This window comes from Conger conger, unplaced genomic scaffold, assembly GCF_963514075.1.
Source record: "Conger conger unplaced genomic scaffold, fConCon1.1 SCAFFOLD_88, whole genome shotgun sequence".
NCBI lineage: Eukaryota > Metazoa > Chordata > Actinopteri > Anguilliformes > Congridae > Conger > Conger conger.
Window position 1 is genome coordinate 45,001 of NW_026890487.1, and position 22,334 is coordinate 67,334.

At 45.5% G+C, this 22,334-nt stretch overlaps 1 protein-coding gene across 1 annotated transcript in view; it reads left to right on the top strand.

Moving 5' to 3' along the window:
- Positions 1–22,334, top strand: part of LOC133120298 (solute carrier family 12 member 3-like) — a 66,824-nt gene that overhangs the window by 27,681 nt on the left and 16,809 nt on the right. Inside the window, exons 15-22 of the mRNA XM_061230290.1 lie at positions 2,381–2,480; positions 6,233–6,344; positions 8,275–8,406; positions 8,689–8,795; positions 10,250–10,332; positions 10,478–10,543; positions 10,971–11,075; positions 14,984–15,095. Coding sequence (XP_061086274.1) covers positions 2,381–2,480; positions 6,233–6,344; positions 8,275–8,406; positions 8,689–8,795; positions 10,250–10,332; positions 10,478–10,543; positions 10,971–11,075; positions 14,984–15,095 — 817 coding nt within the window. The remainder of the gene's footprint in view (positions 1–2,380; positions 2,481–6,232; positions 6,345–8,274; positions 8,407–8,688; positions 8,796–10,249; positions 10,333–10,477; positions 10,544–10,970; positions 11,076–14,983; positions 15,096–22,334) is intronic.

The window sequence follows — 22,334 nt, forward strand, 5'->3', positions numbered from 1 at the left end:
AAAGTTAATAAAGTGCAAATATTTCTTAATAGCTTTTAGCTAAATATTTCAAATGTAGTGGAAATATTACACATTCAATTCCAAATCAAAGCATTAGCTAATTTTATGAAGTCTGCATTATTCTTTAACAGGAAGCAAAGAAAAGGAATATTAATTTGTTCAAAGAAATGGCAGTGTAAACATTTTTCTCTTCAAACTCTCTTCAAACTGTATAAACTTAAGACATTTTTCAAGATTTAACTTCACTTTAAATTACTGAACTAATATTTAGTTGCATAACCATTGTTTTTGATAACTGCTATGCATCCGTGTTGCATTGAGTCAACCAAGTTCTGACACCTAGAAACAGGTATTTCAGCCCAGGATGAACAAACTACATTCCACAGTTCGTGTGAATTTTTGGGTTTTGCTTCAGAAACTGCATTTTTAATGTCACCCCACAAGTTTTCAATGGGATTGAGCTGGCCACTCCATTTCCTCAATACTTTTTGTCTGGAACCAAGATGTTGTTAGCCTACTCGGTCATTGTCTTGTTGAAACACCCATTCAGAGGCATTTCCTCTTTGGCATACGGCAACATAATCTCCTTGAGTATTTTGATGTATTCAAACTGATCCATGATCCCTGGTATACGAACCCAACACCTTAGTATGAAAAACATCCCCATACCATGATTTTTGTGCCACCATGCTTCACTGTCTTCACAGTGTACTGTGGCTTGAATTCAGTACCCGGGGGTCTTCTGTGACATACTGTTGATGACCACTAGACCCGAAAAGAACAATTTTACTCTCATCGGTCCACAGAAGGTTACGCCATTTCTCTTTGGGCCGATCGATGTGTTCCTTCTCCTTAACCATTTCTGCTCATGCCCTTTTTTCAACAATGGTGCTTTACGGGGGCTTCTCGCTGAGAGCTTCGATCAAACGCACAAGAACGTTTACTTCCCTTCTTCCTTAATAAAGGACAATTAATGACACCTGTTTTTTCACAGAATGAGTGAATTCTCTCATTAAACTCCACACTGCTATTATTTTGAACACGCCCCTTTCAATGAATGAGTCAATTACTCAGAACAAGTAGTGTGCATGTCATGACAGTTGGGTCTGTTGTTTTTCTATTACACTACTACATCTACAAGTAAAGTATTTGCCATGCAGAAATATCACTGCTACTAATGACAGTGGTAGTTATACTCACCTTATGCAATACTCTTGTTCGACCACTCTTGGAGTACTGTGTGCAGTTCTGGGGACCGCACTATAAGAAAGACATAGAGGCACTGGAAAAAGCTCAGAGAAGGCCAACCAGATTGATTCTATGTATAAAAGATTAGAGTTGTGAGGATAGACTTAGGATGCTCTTTAAGTTTAGTAAAAGGTTTAGGGGGGTTTTGATTGAGGCTTTTAAATTCATTAACGGGATTAACAAAGTGTTTTATAGGCGCTTCTTCAGGTTGAGTTTGGTTAGCAGAACAAGAGGGCACAAATGGAAATTGGCGAAGGATAAATTCCATACAGATATTCGGAAGTATTTTTTCACACAGCGTGCAGTCAATGTGTGGAATAGCTTGCCAGGAAGTAGTGGGGCAGGAACACTGGGGGGTTTTCAAGACCAGGTTTGATACGGTGTTAGATTCTATTTTGCTTTTAGGCAAATTAGGCAGTAGGTACACTTAAGGGTAGGAAAAGGCAAGCATTGCTGGGCTGAATGGCCTGTTCTCACCATTACCTTATGTTATGTTATGTTATGTTTGGCACAATTAACCATCAAAAATGCTTGATGGTTTTCATAATATGTGGGAAATGTATCTGTAATCTACAGTAAATTGAGTCAGATGAGGCACTTTTAGGACTCCATTCAAGTGTATGAACTGAGGCCTAACAGCGTGAACCACTAATGCAGCCGGGTGAACGGTGTATACAGCTCTGTAGCAAATTAAAGAGTTCCTAGAACTGAGTGTCTCTCTTCAGAATGTTGATTGATTCCCTTTATTGATCTCCATTAATACCCTCTGTACCTTCCACATCATTGTACTGAACTGTACAGACACAGAACATTTTGGGTGACTTCCAATATGTTATTCTTTAAATCAGTCTCAATCCCTTATCTCTCACGCAATTGAAAGAGTAAATGATTTAGTGATTCTGTGCAAAGTTTCAGTTCTGGTTCCTGAAGCCTTAATGCTCTTTCTGCTTCCTCCTTCTGTTTATCCTGTACCAGGTGGAATCTTCCTGATTTTTACCTGCATTTACCTGCGTGGGTGTAGGCTGTATGTTGCCCAGTGATATTTGGATCAGGATTTAAAAAAGATTTAAAATAGAACAACAGTGATTATTTTAAGTTTGTGTTCTCTTAAGCGCATTGTGTCTCTCTGTAGAGGTGAACTGGGGCTCGTCTGTGCAAGCTGGCACCTACAACATGGCTCTGTCCTACTCCGTCTCACTCTCCAGGGTGGAGGACCACGTCAAGAACTTCAGGTGGAGGAACATTCCTTTCCAGTCCTCTCTTGCTCTCAATCTTTTTTCTCTAATTTTCTCTCTTGACTTCATCATCACTCTGTGTACCCCACCACTCTCTAGCTCCCCCTCCCTCTCTCTCTCCCTCTCTCCCTCTCTTTCTCTGTAGCTCCCCCTCACTCTCTCTCTCCCTCTCTTTCTTTCTAGCTCCCCTCCCTCTCTCTCCCTCTCTTTCTTTCTCGCCCCCCCTCCCTCTCTCTCTCCCTCTCTTTCTCTCTAGCTCCCCCTCCCTCTCTCTCTCCCTCTCTTTCTCTCTAGCTCCCTCTCCCTCTCTCTCTCTCTCTCTCTCTCTCTCTCTCTCTCCGCCACATTTCTCTCGGTTAATCTAAGATATGCTTTGACATAAGAACATAGGAATGTATGAGAACTGGTCAATACTTGTCATTTAGCCACATCATTGAAAATTTGCAACTGGATACACTATGGGTCCCTGCATGGACCAGTCTGTGTGAAAAGATTCCTGATAACAGAATTGATTAACTTTAGGGTCATACCCCCTTGTTCTACTGACAGAAGTCAAACTGAACCTTTACTTCACTTTGTTACTTCCCGGTAGGAAATGACTGAGCATTGTACAATTCATTAAAGGGACAGTTCATTTTCTGAGGTCTGCTTCTTAAATATAATCTCTGTTCTAGTGTATGATTAAAGTGTTCTATGATTAAAGAACTTTTATATATTTAGTTTCCATAACAGAAATAAATGAAAGAAAAGTAGATAAATAGTAAAAAAGTTAAATAATGAAGAGTAATCATACATATGCATTATCATATATTTTATTTTATGTTTCATTAAATTACATTAATAGCATTTGGCAGACACTCTTATCCAGAGTGACGACAGAATTGATTAGATTAAGCAGGAGACAATCCTCCCATGGAGCAATGCAGGATTAAGGGCCTTGCTCAAGGGCCCAACGGCTGTACAGATCTTATTGTGGCTACACTGGGAATCGAACGACCGACCTTGAAAAATGAGAAAAAAAGAGCTTTTGGTCACTATGGTGTCAAGCGGCGACAGCTGGGTTCACAAAGCAGGATTATTGATTTAGCCGGATGAATTCACATAGCAGGATTACTGATTTAACTGGATAAATTCACAAAGCAGGATTACTGATTTAACTGGATAAATTCACAAAGCAGGATTACTGATTTAGCCGGATAAATTCACAAAGCAGGATTACTGATTTAACTGGATAAATTCACATAGCAGGATTACTGATTTAACTGGATAAATTCACAAAGCAGGATTACTGATTTAGCCGGATAAATTCACAAAGCAGGATTACTGATTTAACTGGATAAATTCACAAAGCAGGATTACTGATTTAGCCGGATGAATTCACATAGCAGGATTACTGATTTAACTGGATAAATTCACAAAGCAGGATTACTGATTTAGCCGGATAAATTCACATAGCAGGATTACTGATTTAGCTGGATAAATTCACAAAGCAGGATTACTGATTTAGCCGGATAAATTCACATAGCAGGATTACTGGTTTAGCTGGATAAATTCACAAAGCAGGATTACTGATTTAACTGGATAAATTCACAAAGCAGGATTACTGGTTTAGCTGGATAAATTCACAAAGCAGGATTACTGATTTAACTGGATAAATTCACAAAGCAGGATTACTGATTTAACTGGATGAATTCACATAGCAGGATTACTGATTTAACTGGATAAATTCACAAAGCAGGATTACTGATTTAGCTGGATAAATTCACAAAGCAGGATTACTGATTTAGCTGGATAAATTCACAAAGCAGGATTACTGATTTAGCCGGATAAATTCACATAGCAGGATTACTGATTTAGCTGGATAAATTCACAAAGCAGGATTACTGATTTAGCCGGATAAATTCACATAGCAGGATTACTGGTTTAGCTGGATAAATTCACAAAGCAGGATTACTGATTTAACTGGATAAATTCACAAAGCAGGATTACTGGTTTAGCTGGATAAATTCACAAAGCAGGATTACTGATTTAACTGGATAAATTCACAAAGCAGGATTACTGATTTAACTGGATAAATTCACAAAGCAGGATTACTGATTTAACTGGATAAATTCACAAAGCAGGATTACTGATTTAGCTGGATAAATTCACAAAGCAGGATTACTGATTTAGCTGGATAAATTCACAAAGCAGGATTACTGATTTAACTGGATAAATTCACAAAGCAGGACTACTGATTTAGCTGGATAAATTCACAAAGCAGGATTACTGATTTAGCTGGATAAATTCACATAGCAGGATTACTGATTTAGCTGGATAAATTCACAAAGCAGGATTACTGATTTAGCCGGATAAATTCACAAAGCAGGATTACTGATTTAGCTGGATGAATTCACATAGCAGGATTACTGATTTAACTGGATAAATTCACATAGCAGGATTACTGGTTTAACTGGATAAATTCACATAGCAGGATTACTGATTAAGATGGATAAATTCACAAAGCAGGATTACTGATTTAGCTGGATGAATTCACATAGCAGGATTACTGATTTAGCTGGATAAATTCACAAAGCAGAATTACTGATTTAGCTGGATGAATTCACATAGCAGGATTACTGATTTAGCTGGATAAATTCACAAAGCAGGATTACTGATTTAGCCGGATAAATTCACATAGCAGGATTACTGATTTAGCTGGATAAATTCACAAAGCAGGATTACTGATTTAGCTGGATGAATTCACATAGCAGGATTACTGATTTAGCTGGATAAATTCACAAAGCAGGATTACTGATTTAGCCAGATAAATTCACAAAGCAGGATTACTGATTTAGCTGGATAAATTCACAAAGCAGGATTATTGATTTAGCTGGATAAATTCACAAATCAGAATTACTGATTTAACTGGATAAATTCACAAAGCAGGATTACTGATTTAGCTGGATAAATTCACAAAGCAGGATTACTGATTCAGCCGGATAATTTCACATAGCAGGATTACTGATTTAGCCGGATAAATTCACATAGCAGGATTACTGATTTAACTGGATAAATTCACATAGCAGGATTACTGATTTAACTGGATAAATTCACAAAGCAGAATTACTGATTTAGCTGGATAAATTCACAAAGCAGGATTACTGATTTAGCCAGATGAATTCACAAAGGAAAAACCCTGAACCCTTCTGAAGTAAAACAGCTGTTCTGGGTTTTACTTGGTTAGCTTTATGATACACTGCCCTGTTCCTCTGTTAGTAACACCTACAGCTACAGTTTTTTGTTCATACTCTTTCTCTGTCATTCACTAAGACTGAACTGAATGTCATTCACTAAGACTGTACTGGATCTCTGATGATGGGGGTGCGAGAGAACATATGTATTGAATAAACACACACACACACACACACACACACACCTATAAACACACACACACATACAAACACACACCTATAAACACACACACACACACACACACCTATAAAGACACATACACACATACACACACGCCTATAAAGACACATACACACACACACACATACACACACCTATAAAGACACATACACATACACACACCTAAAAAGACACATACACACACACACACCTATAAAGACACATACACACACATACACACACATACACACGCATACTCACTTATAAGCTAGACTTACAAACTCACAACTCACTGCCTTGTTCTCTCTCTCTCTCTCTCCTTCCCTCCCTCCTTCCCTCCCTCCCTGTACCCCTAGGCCTCAGTGTTTGGTCCTGACTGGACCCCCGAATCTTCGCCCGGCACTGGTGGACTTTGTTGGCTCCTTCACCAAAAATATCAGCCTCATGATTTGTGGGGACATCCTGATGGTGTGTATTTCCAATGCCAATTCAGGATGAAATAACATTGAGCAACTCTGTCCTCATTGCTTTGTCCATGTCCAGGTGTGATTAGGTTTACAGATCTGTTAATGAATAAAGTTGCATTCAATTCTGATTGTTCTCTTTGTGGGTAATACATTATTTCATTGTGGTGGTCAATGACATGGAAGATTTTCATTGACTTTATTAAATGCAACCATTACAGTGACACATAGGGAAATGTACATTTGCATTTACTTTGGGTGCTGGTGTTGTGCTTGAGAGGAGGTGAGGCTGTGCTGGTTGTACTTTAGAGGAGGTGCAGCTGTGCTGGTTGTGTTTTAGAGGAGGTGAGGCTGTGCTGGTGTTGTGCTTTAGAGGAGGTGAGGCTGTGCTGGTTGTGCTTTAGAGGAGGTGAGGCTGTGCTGGTTGTGCTTTAGAGGAGGTGCAGCTGTGCTGGTTGTGCTTTAGAGGAGGTGAGGCTGTGCTGGTTGTGCTTTAGAGGAGGTAAGGCTGTTCTGGTGTTGTGCTTTAGAGGAGGTGAGGCTGTGCTGGTTGTGCTTTAGAGGAGGTGAGGCTGTTCTGGTGTTGTGCTTGAGAGGAGGTGAGGCTGTGCTGGTTGTGCTTTAGAGGAGGTGCAGCTGTGCTGGTTGTGCTTTAGAGGAGGTGAGGCTGTGCTGGTTGTACTTTAGAGGAGGTGCAGCTGTGCTGGTTGTGCTTTAGAGGAGGTGCAGCTGTGCTGGTTGTTCTTTAGAGGAGGTGAGGCTGTGCTGGTTGTGCTTTAGAGGAGGTGAGGCTGTGCTGGTTGTGCTTTAGAGGAGGTGAGGCTGTTCTGGTGTTGTGCTTGAGAGGAGGTGAGGCTGTGCTGGTTGTGCTTTAGAGGAGGTGAGGCTGTGCTGGTTGTGCTTTAGAGGAGGTGCAGCTGTGCTGGTTGTGCTTTAGAGGAGGTGAGGCTGTGCTGGTTGTGCTTTAGAGGAGGTGCAGCTGTGCTGGTTGTGCTTTAGAGGAGGTGAGGCTGTGCTGGTTGTGCTTTAGAGGAGGTGCAGCTGTGCTGGTTGTGCTTTAGAGGAGGTGAGGCTGTGCTGGTTGTGCTTTAGAGGAGGTGAGGCTGTGCTGGTGTTGTGCTTTAGAGGAGGTGCAGCTGTGCTGGTGTTGTGCTTGAGAGGAGGTGCAGCTGTGCTGGTGTTGTGCTTTAGAGGAGGTGAGGCTGTGCTGGTTGTGCTTTAGAGGAGGTGCAGCTGTGCTGGTGTTGTGCTTTAGAGGAGGTGAGGCTGTGCTGGTTGTGCTTTAGAGGAGGTGAGGCTGTGCTGGTTGTGCTTTAGAGGAGGTGCAGCTGTGCTGGTTGTGCTTTAGAGGAGGTGCAGCTGTGCTGGTTGTGCTTTAGAGGAGGTGCAGCTGTGCTGGTGTTGTGCTTGAGAGGAGGTGAGGCTGTGCTGGTTGTGCTTTAGAGGAGGTGCAGCTGTGCTGGTTGTGCTTTAGAGGAGGTGCAGCTGTGCTGGTGTTGTGCTTGAGAGGAGGTGAGGCTGTGCTGGTTGTGCTTTAGAGGAGGTGAGGCTGTGCTGGTTGTGCTTTAGAGGAGGTGAGGCTGTGCTGGTTGTGCTTTAGAGGAGGTGAGGCTGTGCTGGTTGTGCTTTAGAGGAGGTGCAGCTGTGCTGGTGTTGTGCTTTAGAGGAGGTGAGGCTGTGCTGGTTGTGCTTTAGAGGAGGTGCAGCTGTGCTGGTTGTGCTTTAGAGGAGGTGAGGCTGTGCTGGTGTTGTGCTTGAGAGGAGGTGAGGCTGTGCTGGTTGTGCTTGAGAGGAGGTGCAGCTGTGCTGGTTGTGCTTTAGAGGAGGTGCAGCTGTGCTGGTTGTGCTTTAGAGGAGGTGAGGCTGTGCTGGTTGTGCTTTAGAGGAGGTGAGGCTGTGCTGGTGTTGTGCTGAATGTTAGTTCTCTCGGTCAGGAGGATGATAAAGTGTCACCTCAGCGTGACGTGGCAAAGCTGCTGAAGTGGCTGAATCACAGGAAAGTGCGCTCGTTCTACACGCCCCTCACTGGAGAGAGCCTCAGAGAGGGGGCCCACAACCTCCTGCAGGTAAGCTTCTCTCCCTCTCTCTCCCTCTCTCTCTCCCTCTCTCCCTCTCTCACCCGCTCCGCCTCTCTCTCCCTCTCTCTTGCTCGCTCCATCTTTCTTTCTCTCCCTCTATCATGCAGTCCTTTTTTGTGAATAACTTTTTCTTGTTACTATACACAAAAGTGTGGGGAATATTATATAATTGCTCAGAACTAGAACTCAATTTCTCCTCTCTTGCTACTGCACTCCTTCTCTTTCTCTCCACATTTAAGAAACAGTAAAACCACCCCTCTGTCTCCACAGGCCACTGGTCTGGGAAAACTTAAGCCAAATACGCTCATCATGGGATTCAAGACCAACTGGCAGGAGTGCTCCCCCTGTAGCATGGAGGACTACATTACCACCATATAGTGAGTAGCAGTGTGGAGCAGCAGTGTGGAGCAGTGGTCAGAGCAGCAGTGTGGAGCAGTGGTCAGGGCAGCAGTGTGGAGCAGTGGCTAGAGCAGCAGTGTGGAGCAGTGGTCAGAGCAGCAGTGTGGAGCAGTGGGTAGAACAGCAGTGTGGAGCAGTGGTCAGAACAGCAGTGTGGAGCAGTGGGTAGAACAGCAGTGTGGAGCAGTGGGTAGAGCAGCAGTGTGGAGCAGTGGTCAGAGCAGCAGTCTGGAGCAGTGGTCAGAGCAGCAGTGTGGAGCAGTGGTCAGAGCAGCAGTGTGGAGCAGTGGTCAGAGCAGCAGTGTGGAGCAGTGGTCAGAGCAGCAGTGTGGAGCAGTGGTCAGGGCAGCAGTGTGGAGCAGTGGGTAGAGCAGCAGTGTGGAGCAGTGGGTAGAACAGCAGTGTGGAGCAGTGGTCAGGGCAGCAGTGTGGAGCAGCAGTGTGGAGCAGTGGTCAGGGCAGCAGTGTGGAGCAGCAGTGTGGAGCAGTGGTCAGGGCAGCAGTGTGGAGCAGCAGTGTGGAGCAGTGGTCAGAGCAGCAGTGTGGAGCAGTGATCAGAGCAGCAGTGTGGAGCAGTGGTCAGAGCAGCAGTGTGGAGCAGTGGTCAGAGCAGCAGTGTGGAGCAGTGGTCAGAGCAGCAGTGTGGAGCAGCAGTGTGGAGCAGTGGTCAGAGCAGCAGTGTGGAGCAGTGGTCAGAGCAGCAGTGTGGAGCAGTGGTCAGAGCAGCAGTGTGGAGCAGTGGGTAGAGCAGCAGTGTGGAGCAGTGGTCAGAGCAGCAGTGTGGAGCAGTGGTCAGAGCAGCAGTGTGGAGCAGTGGTCAGAGCAGCAGTGTGGAGCAGTGGTCAGGGCAGCAGTGTGGAGCAGTGGTCAGGGCAGCAGTGTGGAGCAGTGGTCAGAGCAGCAGTGTGGAGCAGTGGGTAGAGCAGCAGTGTGGAGCAGTGGTCAGAGCAGCAGTGTGGAGCAGTGGGTAGAACAGCAGTGTGGAGCAGTGGGTAGAGCAGCAGTGTGGAGCAGTGGTCAGAGCAGCAGTCTGGAGCAGTGGTCAGAGCAGCAGTGTGGAGCAGTGGTCAGAGCAGCAGTGTGGAGCAGTGGTCAGAGCAGCAGTGTGGAGCAGTGGTCAGAGCAGCAGTGTGGAGCAGTGGTCAGAGCAGCAGTGTGGAGCAGTGGTCAGGGCAGCAGTGTGGAGCAGTGGTCAGAACAGCAGTGTGGAGCAGTGGTCAGAGCAGCAGTGTGGAGCAGTGGGTAGAACAGCAGTGTGGAGCAGTGGTCAGAGCAGCAGTGTGGAGCAGTGGTCAGAGCAGCAGTGTGGAGCAGTGGTCAGAACAGCAGTGTGGAGCAGTGGTCAGAGCAGCAGTGTGGAGCAGTGGTCACGGGAATAATTAAAGTTTCAGTTTGCTTCTTAATGTCCAAGTGTAATCCTCCTCTCTTACAGTGATACATTTGACTCCAATTATGGTGTGTGCTTGCTAAGGATGATGGATGGACTGGACATCTCAGAAGAAATTGAAGGAGAAGGTATCTACAGTACATGTACAGTACATGTACAGTATGTATGTGTGCTTGTGTGTAATCTGTGTATACGCATACGTGTGTGTTTGTGTGTGTGTGTGTTTGTAAGTCTGAGTGTGTATGTTTACTGAAACACTCTGTTCTATGCCAGTGAATCCTGCCTTTGAGACTGAAGATACACTGGACCCAGAGCAAGTAACTCCAGAGAGAAACTCAGGTGAAAGCACACACACACACACACACATATACCCTCACACTCTCACACACACACACACACACACATATACCCTCACACTCTCACACACACACACACACACACACATACCCTCACACTCTCACACACACACACACACACACACATATACCCTCACACTCTCACACACACACAGACACACACACACACACACATACCCTCACACTCTCACACACACACACATATACCCTCACACTGACACACACACACACACACACACATATACCCTCACACTCTCTCTCTCACACACACACACACACACACACATATACCCTCACAGTCTCACACACACACGTACTCACACACCCTCTGTTCCAGCTGTTCTATATAGTGACCTCACTCAGCTTGTTCCAGCTATTCTCTGTACTAACCCCAGTCTCTCCGTTCACAGATGAGGGCAATGGGAATGTTTTTCCCACAGAACAGATCTGCACGGTCTTCCAGAACAAACAGGGGAAGAAGACCATCGATGTGTACTGGATCTCTGATGATGGGGGTGCGAGAGAACATATGTATTGAATAAACACACACACACACACACACACACACACCTATAAACACACACACACACACATACACACACACCTATAAACACACACACACATACACACACACCTATAAACACACACACACACACACACACCTATAAACACACATACACACACCTATAAAGACTCTCTCTCTCCCTCACTCTCCCTCTCTCTCTCTCTCTCTCTCTCTCTCAAATTCAAATTCAAATTGCTTTATTGGCATGACAAAATTTGCATTTGTATTGCCAAAGCATGGCACGGAACATGTTAAACCGATGTCACAGTCCACTGTCATGAGCCCATACGGTTTGTTCAGCTGAAATGTTTTGCAGGGCTCGGGTTCTTTGGCTTTTGTCCATTTCTTTTTAAGTATACATTTATCTGACAGTGATCAGAAAGTGGTGACTGTGGTCTGACAGTGAATGCACTAATGAAGGAGGGGTCCATGTCAGTGATTGCATAATGAACTACACTAGCCCCAGGCGCTGAACAACAAGTGAACCTCCCTGAAGAGTCACCTCTAATCCTTCCATTAAGCATGTACAGACCTAAGGATCAACAGAGGTGCATTAACTCCTTGTCATTTTTGTTTGCAGTATAATCAAGACTGCTTCTTTGGGTAGTGGTGGGGTTAAGGTAGACAGAGGATGTTCTGAAAATGTGGCTGTTACATCCACAATATCATTTTCTGATCCTGTTCTGGCATTTAAATCTCCGATCAGTAGGACATTACCCTGGGCCTGGTAATGCCTGATCTCCGAATGGAGAATTTCAAATAAATTGTCATGGAAGTATGGTGACTCTAAAGGGGGAATGTAGGCCGCACAAATGTATATGCCATTATTACACTCAGTGGTGTTTTTGTTTAATTTTAGCCACATATATGTTGGTTTTCTTTCCATTTCAAATAGATTGGATGATAGTTCCTCTTTGCACCATATCACCACCCCTCCTGAGTCTCTGCCATGTTTAATAGTGTTATGTTTTAGGGATGGAAGTAAAATTTCTCGATAGTTTGGGGGACAGTGAGTGTTTGTGTTGTCACGGCACCATGTCTCTAAAAGAACAATGATGTCATGACCAGATATGTGTATGTGGAATTCCGAATTTGAGCTTTTAATTCCAAATGTCGATGAATACAAACCCTGAATATTCCAAGAGCTAATCAGTAATGATCTCATTTTCAATAAAATTTGTTATAGATTTGTACAGTAAAAAGCAACACAGATAAATCAAGAAGTTACAACAAAGGAACAAGTGGTAAAGAATAGGCTATATATATGCATACACATACATATACATACAGTACATACATACATACATATACATCTATATATATATATATATACATACATGTACATACACATATACATACATATACATTACATGCATACGTAAACATATACACACCTTTTTTCTTTTTTTTTTATATGTATGGACATACTTATCCTGTAATTCTACAGATGAGCTGTAGTAATTGCCTCACCTCTCCATAGTCTGGAGAATCTGGGTGGTTCCTCCCAGACAGTACCTGAGCGTAGGTGGGCTGTGTGTTAGGGGGTGCTGTGACCTGCACTCTGTTGTGCTGTGCTCCTCTGTAGTAGGCCGTGTGTTGTCTCCAGGCCAGGCTGTGTGGGGTGGGGGCCTCCTCTGAGATTGGTATGCTGTGCTGGGCGGGGCTCTGTTGGGTAGGGGCTCCTCTGCGTTGGGTTGACTGTGCTGGGCGGGGCTCTGTTGGGTAGGGGCTCCTCTGCGTTGGGTTGGCTGTGCTGGGCGGGGCTCTGTTGGGTAGGGGGCTCCTCTGCGTTGGGTTGGCTGTGCTGGGCGGGGCTCTGTTGGGTAGGGGCTCCTCTGTGTTGGGTTGGCTGGGCGGGGCTCTGTTGGGTGGATCCGTCCTCTGTGATGGGTGGGCTGTGCGTCCTGTTCCCTGGTGGTGGCGTGGTGGTCCTCTGATGGCGTGAGGGCTGGGTGCTGCTCCTCTCAGGTCCTCTGCAAACATCCAGACGCTGCTCCGGTCCAGGTGCACATGGTCATATAGGTGCTCCGGGGTCAGAGTGGGGTGATGTGTGACCTTAACTCCCGTCAGTGTAGCGCAGTCTGTGCTGATGGCTCGGCTTATGTTGTTGATTAGTTCAGAAGGGACGTCCTTTCGAGGCAGTAAAGTGGAGATGGTGATGTTGGCTGTGGGGAACTCCCTGCATGCTTTATGGGCCACCTTTGTCACTGCCTGTGAAACCCTCTCTCCCTGAGAACACAGGTCATTTCTACCCGTGTGTATGATGATGTTATCTGGCTCCCCTAGTCGGGAACGATGAAGGAGTTTGTGTGCTGTGTCAGTACTGGGAATTTGGGTAGGTGCTGGGTGTAGCTCTGTCCGGCTGTTCTCAGGCTGTGATGCTGATGGAGGGCTGGGGTCCTGAGGGGGGGCGGTGCTGGGCTTGGGGCTGGCCTGTGGCTCTGCCTGGCTGCTCTCAGTCTGTGATGTGCAGTCTGTGGTCTGCAGTGATTCTGAGGGCTGAGCTGCTCTCAGTCTGTGATGTGCAGTCTGTGGTCTGCAGTGATTCTGAGGGCTGAGCTGCTCTCAGTCTGTGATGTGCAGTCTGTGGTCTGTGAGCAGCTCATCTCTGAGACTAAGGATCTGCGTGTCTCTCTGCTCCAGGTCCTCCTTTAAATCCCTCAGTTCTGCTCTTCGAGGCTCATTTTCCTTACGGAGATCAGTTGTGCTCTCTTCTAGTTGTTCCATTTTTGTCCTGATTTCCTCTTTGAATTGGGTAAATCTCTCTCTCATTCAGCACAGTAAAATCTGCTCTGAGCGTCTCTGGAGTCTCTTTCAGTAGCCTAGCTTTGTGCCTCTTTCTCCCTGTTTCACTGCTGACTTCTTCAGGGTAGCTGATTGCTAGGTTACGCAAGGTCCGCCCACTATTCTGCTGTAGAAATGTATCCATTTTCAACTGTCAAAATGTCTGCTGCTCACTCACTCTAGCTGCAGGCTAACTGGATTAGCTATTTGACTAGTCAGAAAATTATTAATTATATAAAGAAACCTACCTATTTACTTTATAGGTCATTTTGTTCCAGTCTTTCTGTTTTGTCCCACTTCTCCTGTTGTGGCAGATGACAGTTCTGTGGCCGTTGGGCTTGCTAGCTATGTTTTCTTTTTGTAATATTTTTTGATTTGATGCTAAGTTCCTTTTAGTGTGAAAGTTACTCAAGTTGTTCCTGAGCTTTTTAGATTTGATTTAAGGTATTGCTTTCATTGTACGTAACTAAAAAACAACCAAATTCAATTAAAGTTTAGCAGATCATAATCAGGAGCTCTCTCCCTCTCTCCCTCAGGTCTGACACTCTCTCCCTCTCTCTCCCTCTCTCTCCCTCAGGTCTGACGCTCTCTCCCTCTCTCTCCCTCAGGTCTGACACTCTCTCCCTCTCTCTCCCTCTCTCTCCCTCAGGTCTGACGCTCTCTCCCTCTCTCTCCCTCTCTCTCCCTCAGGTCTGACGCTCTCTCTCTCTTAGTGTAATGGTAATGTCTCTCTCTCTCTCTCTCTCTCTCTCTCTCTCTCAGTGTAATGGTAATGTCTCTCTCTCTCCCTCTCCCTCTCTCTCTCTCTGTGTAATGGTAATGTCTCTCTCTCTCTCTGTAATGGTAATGTCTCTCCCCCTCAGGTCTGACGCTCTCTCTCTCTTAGTGTAATGGTAATGTCCCTCTCTCTCTCTCTCTCTCTCTCTCTCTCTCTCTCAGTGTAATGGTAATGTCTCTCTCTCTGTGTAATGGTAATGTCTCTCTCTCTCTCTCTCTGTAATGGTAATGTCTCTCTCCCTCAGGTCTGACTCTCTCTCTCTCTCTCTGTGTAATGGTAATGTCTCTCCCCCTCAGGTCTGACGCTCTTGGTTCCATACCTGCTGACGCGCAGACGCCGTTGGAGGTTGAGTAAGGTGCGCGTGTTCATCGTGGGTGATCAACACAACAAGGAGGACCAGCGCAGAGAGTGAGTAACAACATTACTGCTAATATTATATACGTATAACCCAAACCCTTAATGCTATAATCTTCAATATAATAATAATGAACTTGTAACATGCTGTGACACACCCCTGGGAGGTTTTCACCATCGTTTACTGGGACCATCGTTTACTGGGAGCACACAGAAGCTGGAGAGGGAGAGCACACGCCCCCAAACGGAAAAATAAATAAAAGTCTTCATCCTTCACTCTCACGGGATTTGGGCTAAAATAATAAACAAAAATAACAAATGTAAATAAAATAACGCGACTCGGGTAGCTTTCCAGCTGGCTTGCGTCTCCTCTCCATCCTCTCTTGTGGGTTCCCTGTCTCTACTGCGGGTTCCTTGCCTCAGCCTGGACTGTTTGAAATAGTGATCAGGTGTGTGTCTACAAAACCAGTAAGTGATCCTTGGATTTCCCTGCTTCCTTCCACAAACTAAGCCCAGCTGTTACATAACTCCATTGCATTAATGCTGTAATCACCCCCAAAACGGCCTTCATACTACATTACATTACATTACGTTACATTACATTATTGGCATTTGGCAGACGCTCTTATCCAGAGCGACGTACAACAAAGTGCATACCCATAACCAGGGATAAGTGCGCTGAAAGACCCTATAGGTAAGTACAATTTCAACTGCTACCTGTACAACAAAGATAAGGACGAGGGCCAATTTTTTATTTTTTATTTTTTTTGAACAATGACACAAACAACAGAGCAAAAGTGACCAAAGTTAACTATCCAAACACTGCTTACCTAGCCAACTAAAAATACCAATACACAAAGCAAGTCACAGACAACAATTAAGGGTCACAGAGAGGTAGGGAGGGATGGAGAGAGGTGCTGCTTGAGGAGGTGTGTCTTCAGCTTGCGCTTGAAGGTGGGGAGAGATTCTTCAGTTCTGGCCTGTGGAGGCTGAACAGACAGTAGTCGTGAGCGTGAGGTGGAGGTTCGGAGAGGGGGAGGTGCCAAGCGGCCTGTGGAGGCTGAACGAAGAGGTCTGGCAGGGGTGTGGTATATCATACTACAATCATATAGGCTTCCACCTCCATGACATTAATGCTATAATCACCTCCATGACATTTAGCCGATAATCATACTATACACTACAATCATATAATATAATAATCTACGCTTTCATGTAATAATCACCACCATAACATTAATGCTATAATCACCACCACAACATTTAGCCTATAATCACCTCCTGTCATGATCCTGAGTTTTGTCTGTTGGTTTATTCTGTGTTTTTGTAATTTATTATTTGAGAAATGCACGACTCAGAAACAGTGGTGTAATAAAGTCCCATCAGGGCTTTATTCAGAGTATATCCAGAGAGCGTGGTCAAAAAACAAGCAATATTCATACACAAAGAATCCAGCCAAAAAACCAAAGCGCAGTACCGAGGGAGAAGGCAATCTCGTAATCGGTACACCATGCGGGAAGTCCGGTAGCTAGGAAAGCTGTCAGCAGGGCAGAAGTACAGGTGGGCGGTAGGCAGGCTCAGGGTCGATGAAGGTGCAAGAGTCAAGACCGAAGTCTGCTCCGTGGGGCAAAACTACAAAAACAGCAGGCAAAGTCGTGGTACAGGCAGGCAATGATCAACAAAACAGAAGTCAATAATCTTTGGTCAATAAGCAGGCTTGGCTCATAACAGGTAGACAATGGCTTGCCAAAACCACTCAAAAGCTCCACGAACAGAAGGCAACAAATGACAAGACATGAAACTGAGCTTTATATGCAGGTGAAGACAGGTGGAGACAATTAGCTTGAGAGCAGCAAGAGAATGGAAATCAGGTGTGGAGGATTGACAAGTTAACGAGGTAATTGGTAATCATTAGTAATAAACCTATCCTAGTCTTTGCACTCGTCTTCCCCTGTGATGTCTGAGTCTGAATGTTTCTGATCCTGAGTCACTTCCTGTCTGCGTGCTCCACTATTCGGGTGTTTCCCTCGATTCCTTTTCTTACTTCCTGCTTTCTCTCCATTTCATGTTTGTAGCGCTAATATACTAATCCCAACCAACAGAATTTGTACAGTACTAATTATATGAACACACTAATATGTTCGTCTAACAAACAAACTAACATTCACTTGTTTTTGGTATTCGTAGTTTAATCACATGACTAACAGACTAACTCTCAACTTCTATACTTCTCTATAACCCCGCCTCCTTGTTCTATCTTTAATTACTTGCCTTGATTCAGCAAAGTGTTCGCACTTGCTCTCCCCTATCACTGTGTTCCTTAACTTTTACATTACATTACATTAATACCATTTGCCAGACGCTCTAATCCAGAGCAACGTGCAGTTGATTAAAGCAAGAGACAATCCTCCCCTGTAGCAATGCGGGGTTAAGGGCCTTGCTCAAGGGCCCAACAGCTGTGCGGATATTACTGCGGCCACACCGGAGATCAAACCAACAACCTTGCGGGTCCCAATCATTTACCTTAACCACTACACTACAGGCCACCCCTGTGCAATTAACTCTGTGCAATTGTCCACTCCCTAGTCTGGAGCCGTTTGTATTACATGTGTGTCTTTGTGAATCCAGTCCCGCGTTTTCATGTATCCCTCTTATTGTATGATTGCCCTTTCATGTTTCTCACCTGATGTTTATTTGTTAGACCACCTGCACTCTCCTCAGTAACAGGGTTAATGCTGCACTCTCTCGGTAACAGGGTTAATGCAGCACTCCCCTCAGTAACAGGGTTAATGTTGCACTCCCTCAGTAACAGGGTTAATGCTGCAGACCCTCAGTAACAGGGTTAATGCTACAGGCCCTCAGTAACAGGGTTAATGCTGCACTCCCCTTAGTAATAGGGTTAATGCTGCACTCCCCTTAGAAACAGGGTTAATGCTGCACTCCCCTCAGTAACAGGGTTAATGGTGCACTCCCCTCAGTAACAGGGTTAATGCTGCACTCCCTCAGTAACAGGGTTAATGCTGCACTACATCAGTAACAGGGTTAATGCTGCACTCCCTCAGTTACAGGGTTAATGCTACAGGCCCTCAGTAACAGGGTTAATGCTGCACTCTCTCAGTAAAAGGGTTAATGCTACACTCTCTCAGTAACAGGGTTAATGCTGCACTCCCCTCAGTAACAGGGTTAATGCTACAGGCCCTAAGTAACAGGGTTAATGTTGCAGTCCCTCAGTAACAGGGTTAATGCTGCATCCCTCAGTAACAGGGTTAATGCTGCACTCTCTCAATAACAGGGTTAATGCTACAGGCCCTCAGTAACAGGGTTAATGCTGAAGGTCCTTAGTAACAAGGTTAATGCTGCACTCCCTCAGTAACAGGGTAAATGCTACAGGCCCTCAGTAACAGGGTTAATGCTGCAGGTCCTTAGTAACAGGGTTAATGCTGCACTCCCCTTAGAAACAGGGTTAATGCTGCACTCCCTCAGTAATAGGGTTAATGCTACAGGCCTTCAGTAACAGGGTTAATGCTGCACTCCCTCAGTAACAGGGTTAATGCTGCAGGTCCTTAGTAACAGGGTTAATGCTGCACTCCCTCAGTAATAGGGTTAATGCTACAGGCCTTCAGTAACAGGGTTAATGCTGCAGGTCCTTAGTAACAGGGTTAATGCTGCACTCCCCTTAGAAAAAGGGTTAATGCTGCACTCACTCAGTAATAGGGTTAATGCTACAGGCCTTCAGTAACAGGGTTAATGCTGCACTCCCTCAGTAACAGGGTTAATGCTCCACTCCCTCAGTAACAGGGTTAATGCTGCACTCCCTCAGTAACAGGGTTAATGCTGCAGGCCCCTCAGTAACAGGGTTAATGCAACAGGCCCTAAGTAACAGGGTTAATGTTGCAGTCCCTCAGTAACAGGGTTAATGCTGCACTCCCTCAGTAACAGGGTTAATGCTGCACTCTCTCAGTAACAGGGTTAATGCTACAGGCCCTCAGTAACAGGGTTAATGCTGCAGGTCCTTAGTAACAAGGTTAATGCTGCACTCCCTCAGTAATAGGGTTAATGCTACAGGCCTTCAGTAACAGGGTTAATGCTGCACTCCCTCAGTAACAGGGTTAATGCTGCAGGTCCTTAGTAACAGGGTTAATGCTGCACTCCCTCAGTAATAGGGTTAATGCTACAGGCCTTCAGTAACAGGGTTAATGCTGCACTCCCTCAGTAACAGGGTTAATGCTCCACTCCCTCAGTAACAGGGTTAATGCTGCACTCCCTCAGTAACAGGGTTAATGCTGCAGGCCCTCAGTAAATGGGTTAATGCTACAGGCCCTCAGTAACAGGGTTAATGCTGCACTCCCCTTAGTAATAGGGTTAATGCTGCACTCCCCTTAGAAACAGGGTTAATGCTGCACTCCCCTCAGTAACAGGGTTAATGCTGCACTCCCCTCAGTAAGAGGGTTAATGCTGCACTCCCTCAGTAACAGGGTTAATGCTGCACTCCATCAGTAACAGGGTTAATGCTGCACTCCCTCAGTAACAGGGTTAATGCTACAGGCCCTCAGTAACAGGGTTAATGCTGCAGGTCCTTAGTAACAAGGTTAATGCTGCACTCCCTCAGTAACAGGGTTAAAGCTACAGGCCCTCAGTAACAGGGTTAATGCTGCAGGTCCTTAGTAACAGGGTTAATGCTGCACTCCCCTTAGAAAAATGGTTAATGCTGCACTCCCTCAGTAATAGGGTTAATGCTACAGGCCTTCAGTAACAGGGTTAATGCTGCACTCCCTCAGTAACAGGGTTAATGCTCCACTCCCTCAGTAACAGGGTTAATGCTGCACTCCCTCAGTAACAGGGTTAATGCTGCACTCCCCTCAGTAACAGGGTTAATGCTGCAGGCCCTCAGTAACAGGGTTAATGGTGCACTCCCCTCAGTAACAGGGTTAATGCTGCACTCCCTCAGCAACAGGGTTAATGCTGCACTCCATCAGTAACAGGGTTAATGCTGCACTCCCTCAGTAACAGGGTTAATGCTGCAGGTCCTTAGTAACAAGGTTAATGCTGCACTCCCTCAGTAACAGGGTTAATGCTGCAGGCCCTCAGTAAATGGGTTAATGCTACAGGCCCTCAGTAACAGGGTTAATGCTGCACTCCCCTTAGTAATAGGGTTAATGCTGCACTCCCCTTAGAAACAGGGTTAATGCTGCACTCCCCTCAGTAACAGGGTTAATGCTGCACTCCCCTCAGTAAGAGGGTTAATGCTGCACTCCCTCAGTAAGAGGGTTAATGCTGCACTCCATCAGTAACAGGGTTAATGCTGCACTCCCTCAGTAACAGGGTTAATGCTACAGGCCCTCAGTAACAGGCTTAATGCTGCAGGTCCTTAGTAACAAGGTTAATGCTGCACTCCCTCAGTAACAGGGTTAAAGCTACAGGCCCTCAGTAACAGGGTTAATGCTGCAGGTCCTTAGTAACAGGGTTAATGCTGCACTCCCCTTAGAAAAATGGTTAATGCTGCACTCCCTCAGTAATAGGGTTAATGCTACAGGCCTTCAGTAACAGGGTTAATGCTGCACTCCCTCAGTAACAGGGTTAATGCTCCACTCCCTCAGTAACAGGGTTAATGCTGCACTCCCTCAGTAACAGGGTTAATGCTGCACTCCCCTCAGTAACAGGGTTAATGCTGCAGGCCCTCAGTAACAGGGTTAATGGGGCACTCCCCTCAGTAACAGGGTTAATGCTGCACTCCCTCAGCAACAGGGTTAATGCTGCACTCCATCAGTAACAGGGTTAATGCTGCACTCCCTCAGTAACAGGGTTAATGCTGCAGGTCCTTAGTAACAAGGTTAATGCTGCACTCCCTCAGTAACAGGGTTAATGCTACAGGCCCTCAGTAACAGGGTTAATGCTGCAGGTCCTTAGTAACAGGGTTAATGCTGCACTCCCCTTAGAAAAAGGGTTAATGCTGCACTCCCTCAGTAATAGGGTTAATGCTACAGGCCTTCAGTAACAGGGTTAATGCTGCACTCCCTCAGAAACAGGGTTAATGCTCCACTCCCTCAGTAACAGGGTTAATGCTGCACTCTCTCAGTAACAGGGTAAATGCTGCAGGCCCTCGGTTACAGGGTTAATGCTACACTCTCTCAGTAAAAGGGTTAATGCTGCACTCTCTCAGTAACAGGGTTAATGCTGCACTCCCTCAGTAACAGGGTTAATGCTGCACTCCCCTCAGTAACAGGGTTAATGCTGCAGGCCCTCAGTAACAGGGTTAATGCTGCACTCCCCTTAGTAATAGGGTTAATGCTGCACTCCCCTTAAAAACAGGGTTAATGCTGCACTCCCCTCAGTAACAGGGTTAATGGGGCACTCCCCTCAGTAACAGGGTTAATGTTGCAGTCCCTCAGTAACAGGGTTAATGCTGCATCCCTCAGTAACAGGGTTAATGCTGCACTCTCTCAGTAACAGCGTTAATGCTACAGGCCCTCAGTAACAGGGTTAATGCTGCAGGTCCTTAGTAACAAGGTTAATGCTGCACTCCCTCAGTAACAGGGTTAATGCTACAGGCCCTCAGTAACAGGGTTAATGCTGCAGGTCCTTAGTAACAGGGTTAATGCTGCACTCCCCTTAGAAACAGGGTTAATGCTGCACTCCCTCAGTAATAGGGTTAATGCTACAGGCCTTCAGTAACAGGGTTAATGCTGCACTCCCTCAGTAACAGGGTTAATGCTGCAGGTCCTTAGTAACAGGGTTAATGCTGCACTCCCTCAGTAATAGGGTTAATGCTACAGGCCTTCAGTAACAGGGTTAATGCTGCAGGTCCTTAATAACAGGGTTAATGCTGCACTCCCCTTAGAAAAAGGGTTAATGCTGCACTCCCTCAGTAATAGGGTTAATGCTACGGGCCTTCAGTAACAGGGTTAATGCTGCACTCCCTCAGTAACAGGGTTAATGCTCCACTCCCTCAGTAACAGGGTTAATGCTGCACTCCCTCAGTAACAGGGTTAATGCTGCAGGCCCCTCAGTAACAGCGTTAATGCTACAGGCCCTAAGTAACAGGGTTAATGTTGCAGTCCCTCAGTAACAGGGTTAATGCTGCACTCTCTCAGTAAAAGGGTTAATGCTGCACTCTCTCAGTAACAGGGCTAATGCTGCACTCCCCTCAGTAACAGGGTTAATGCTACAGGCCCTAAGTAACAGGGTTAATGTTGCAGTCCCTCAGTAACAGGGTTAATGCTGCATCCCTCAGTAACAGGGTTAATGCTGCACTCTCTCAGTAACAGGGTTAATGCTACAGGACCTCAGTTACAG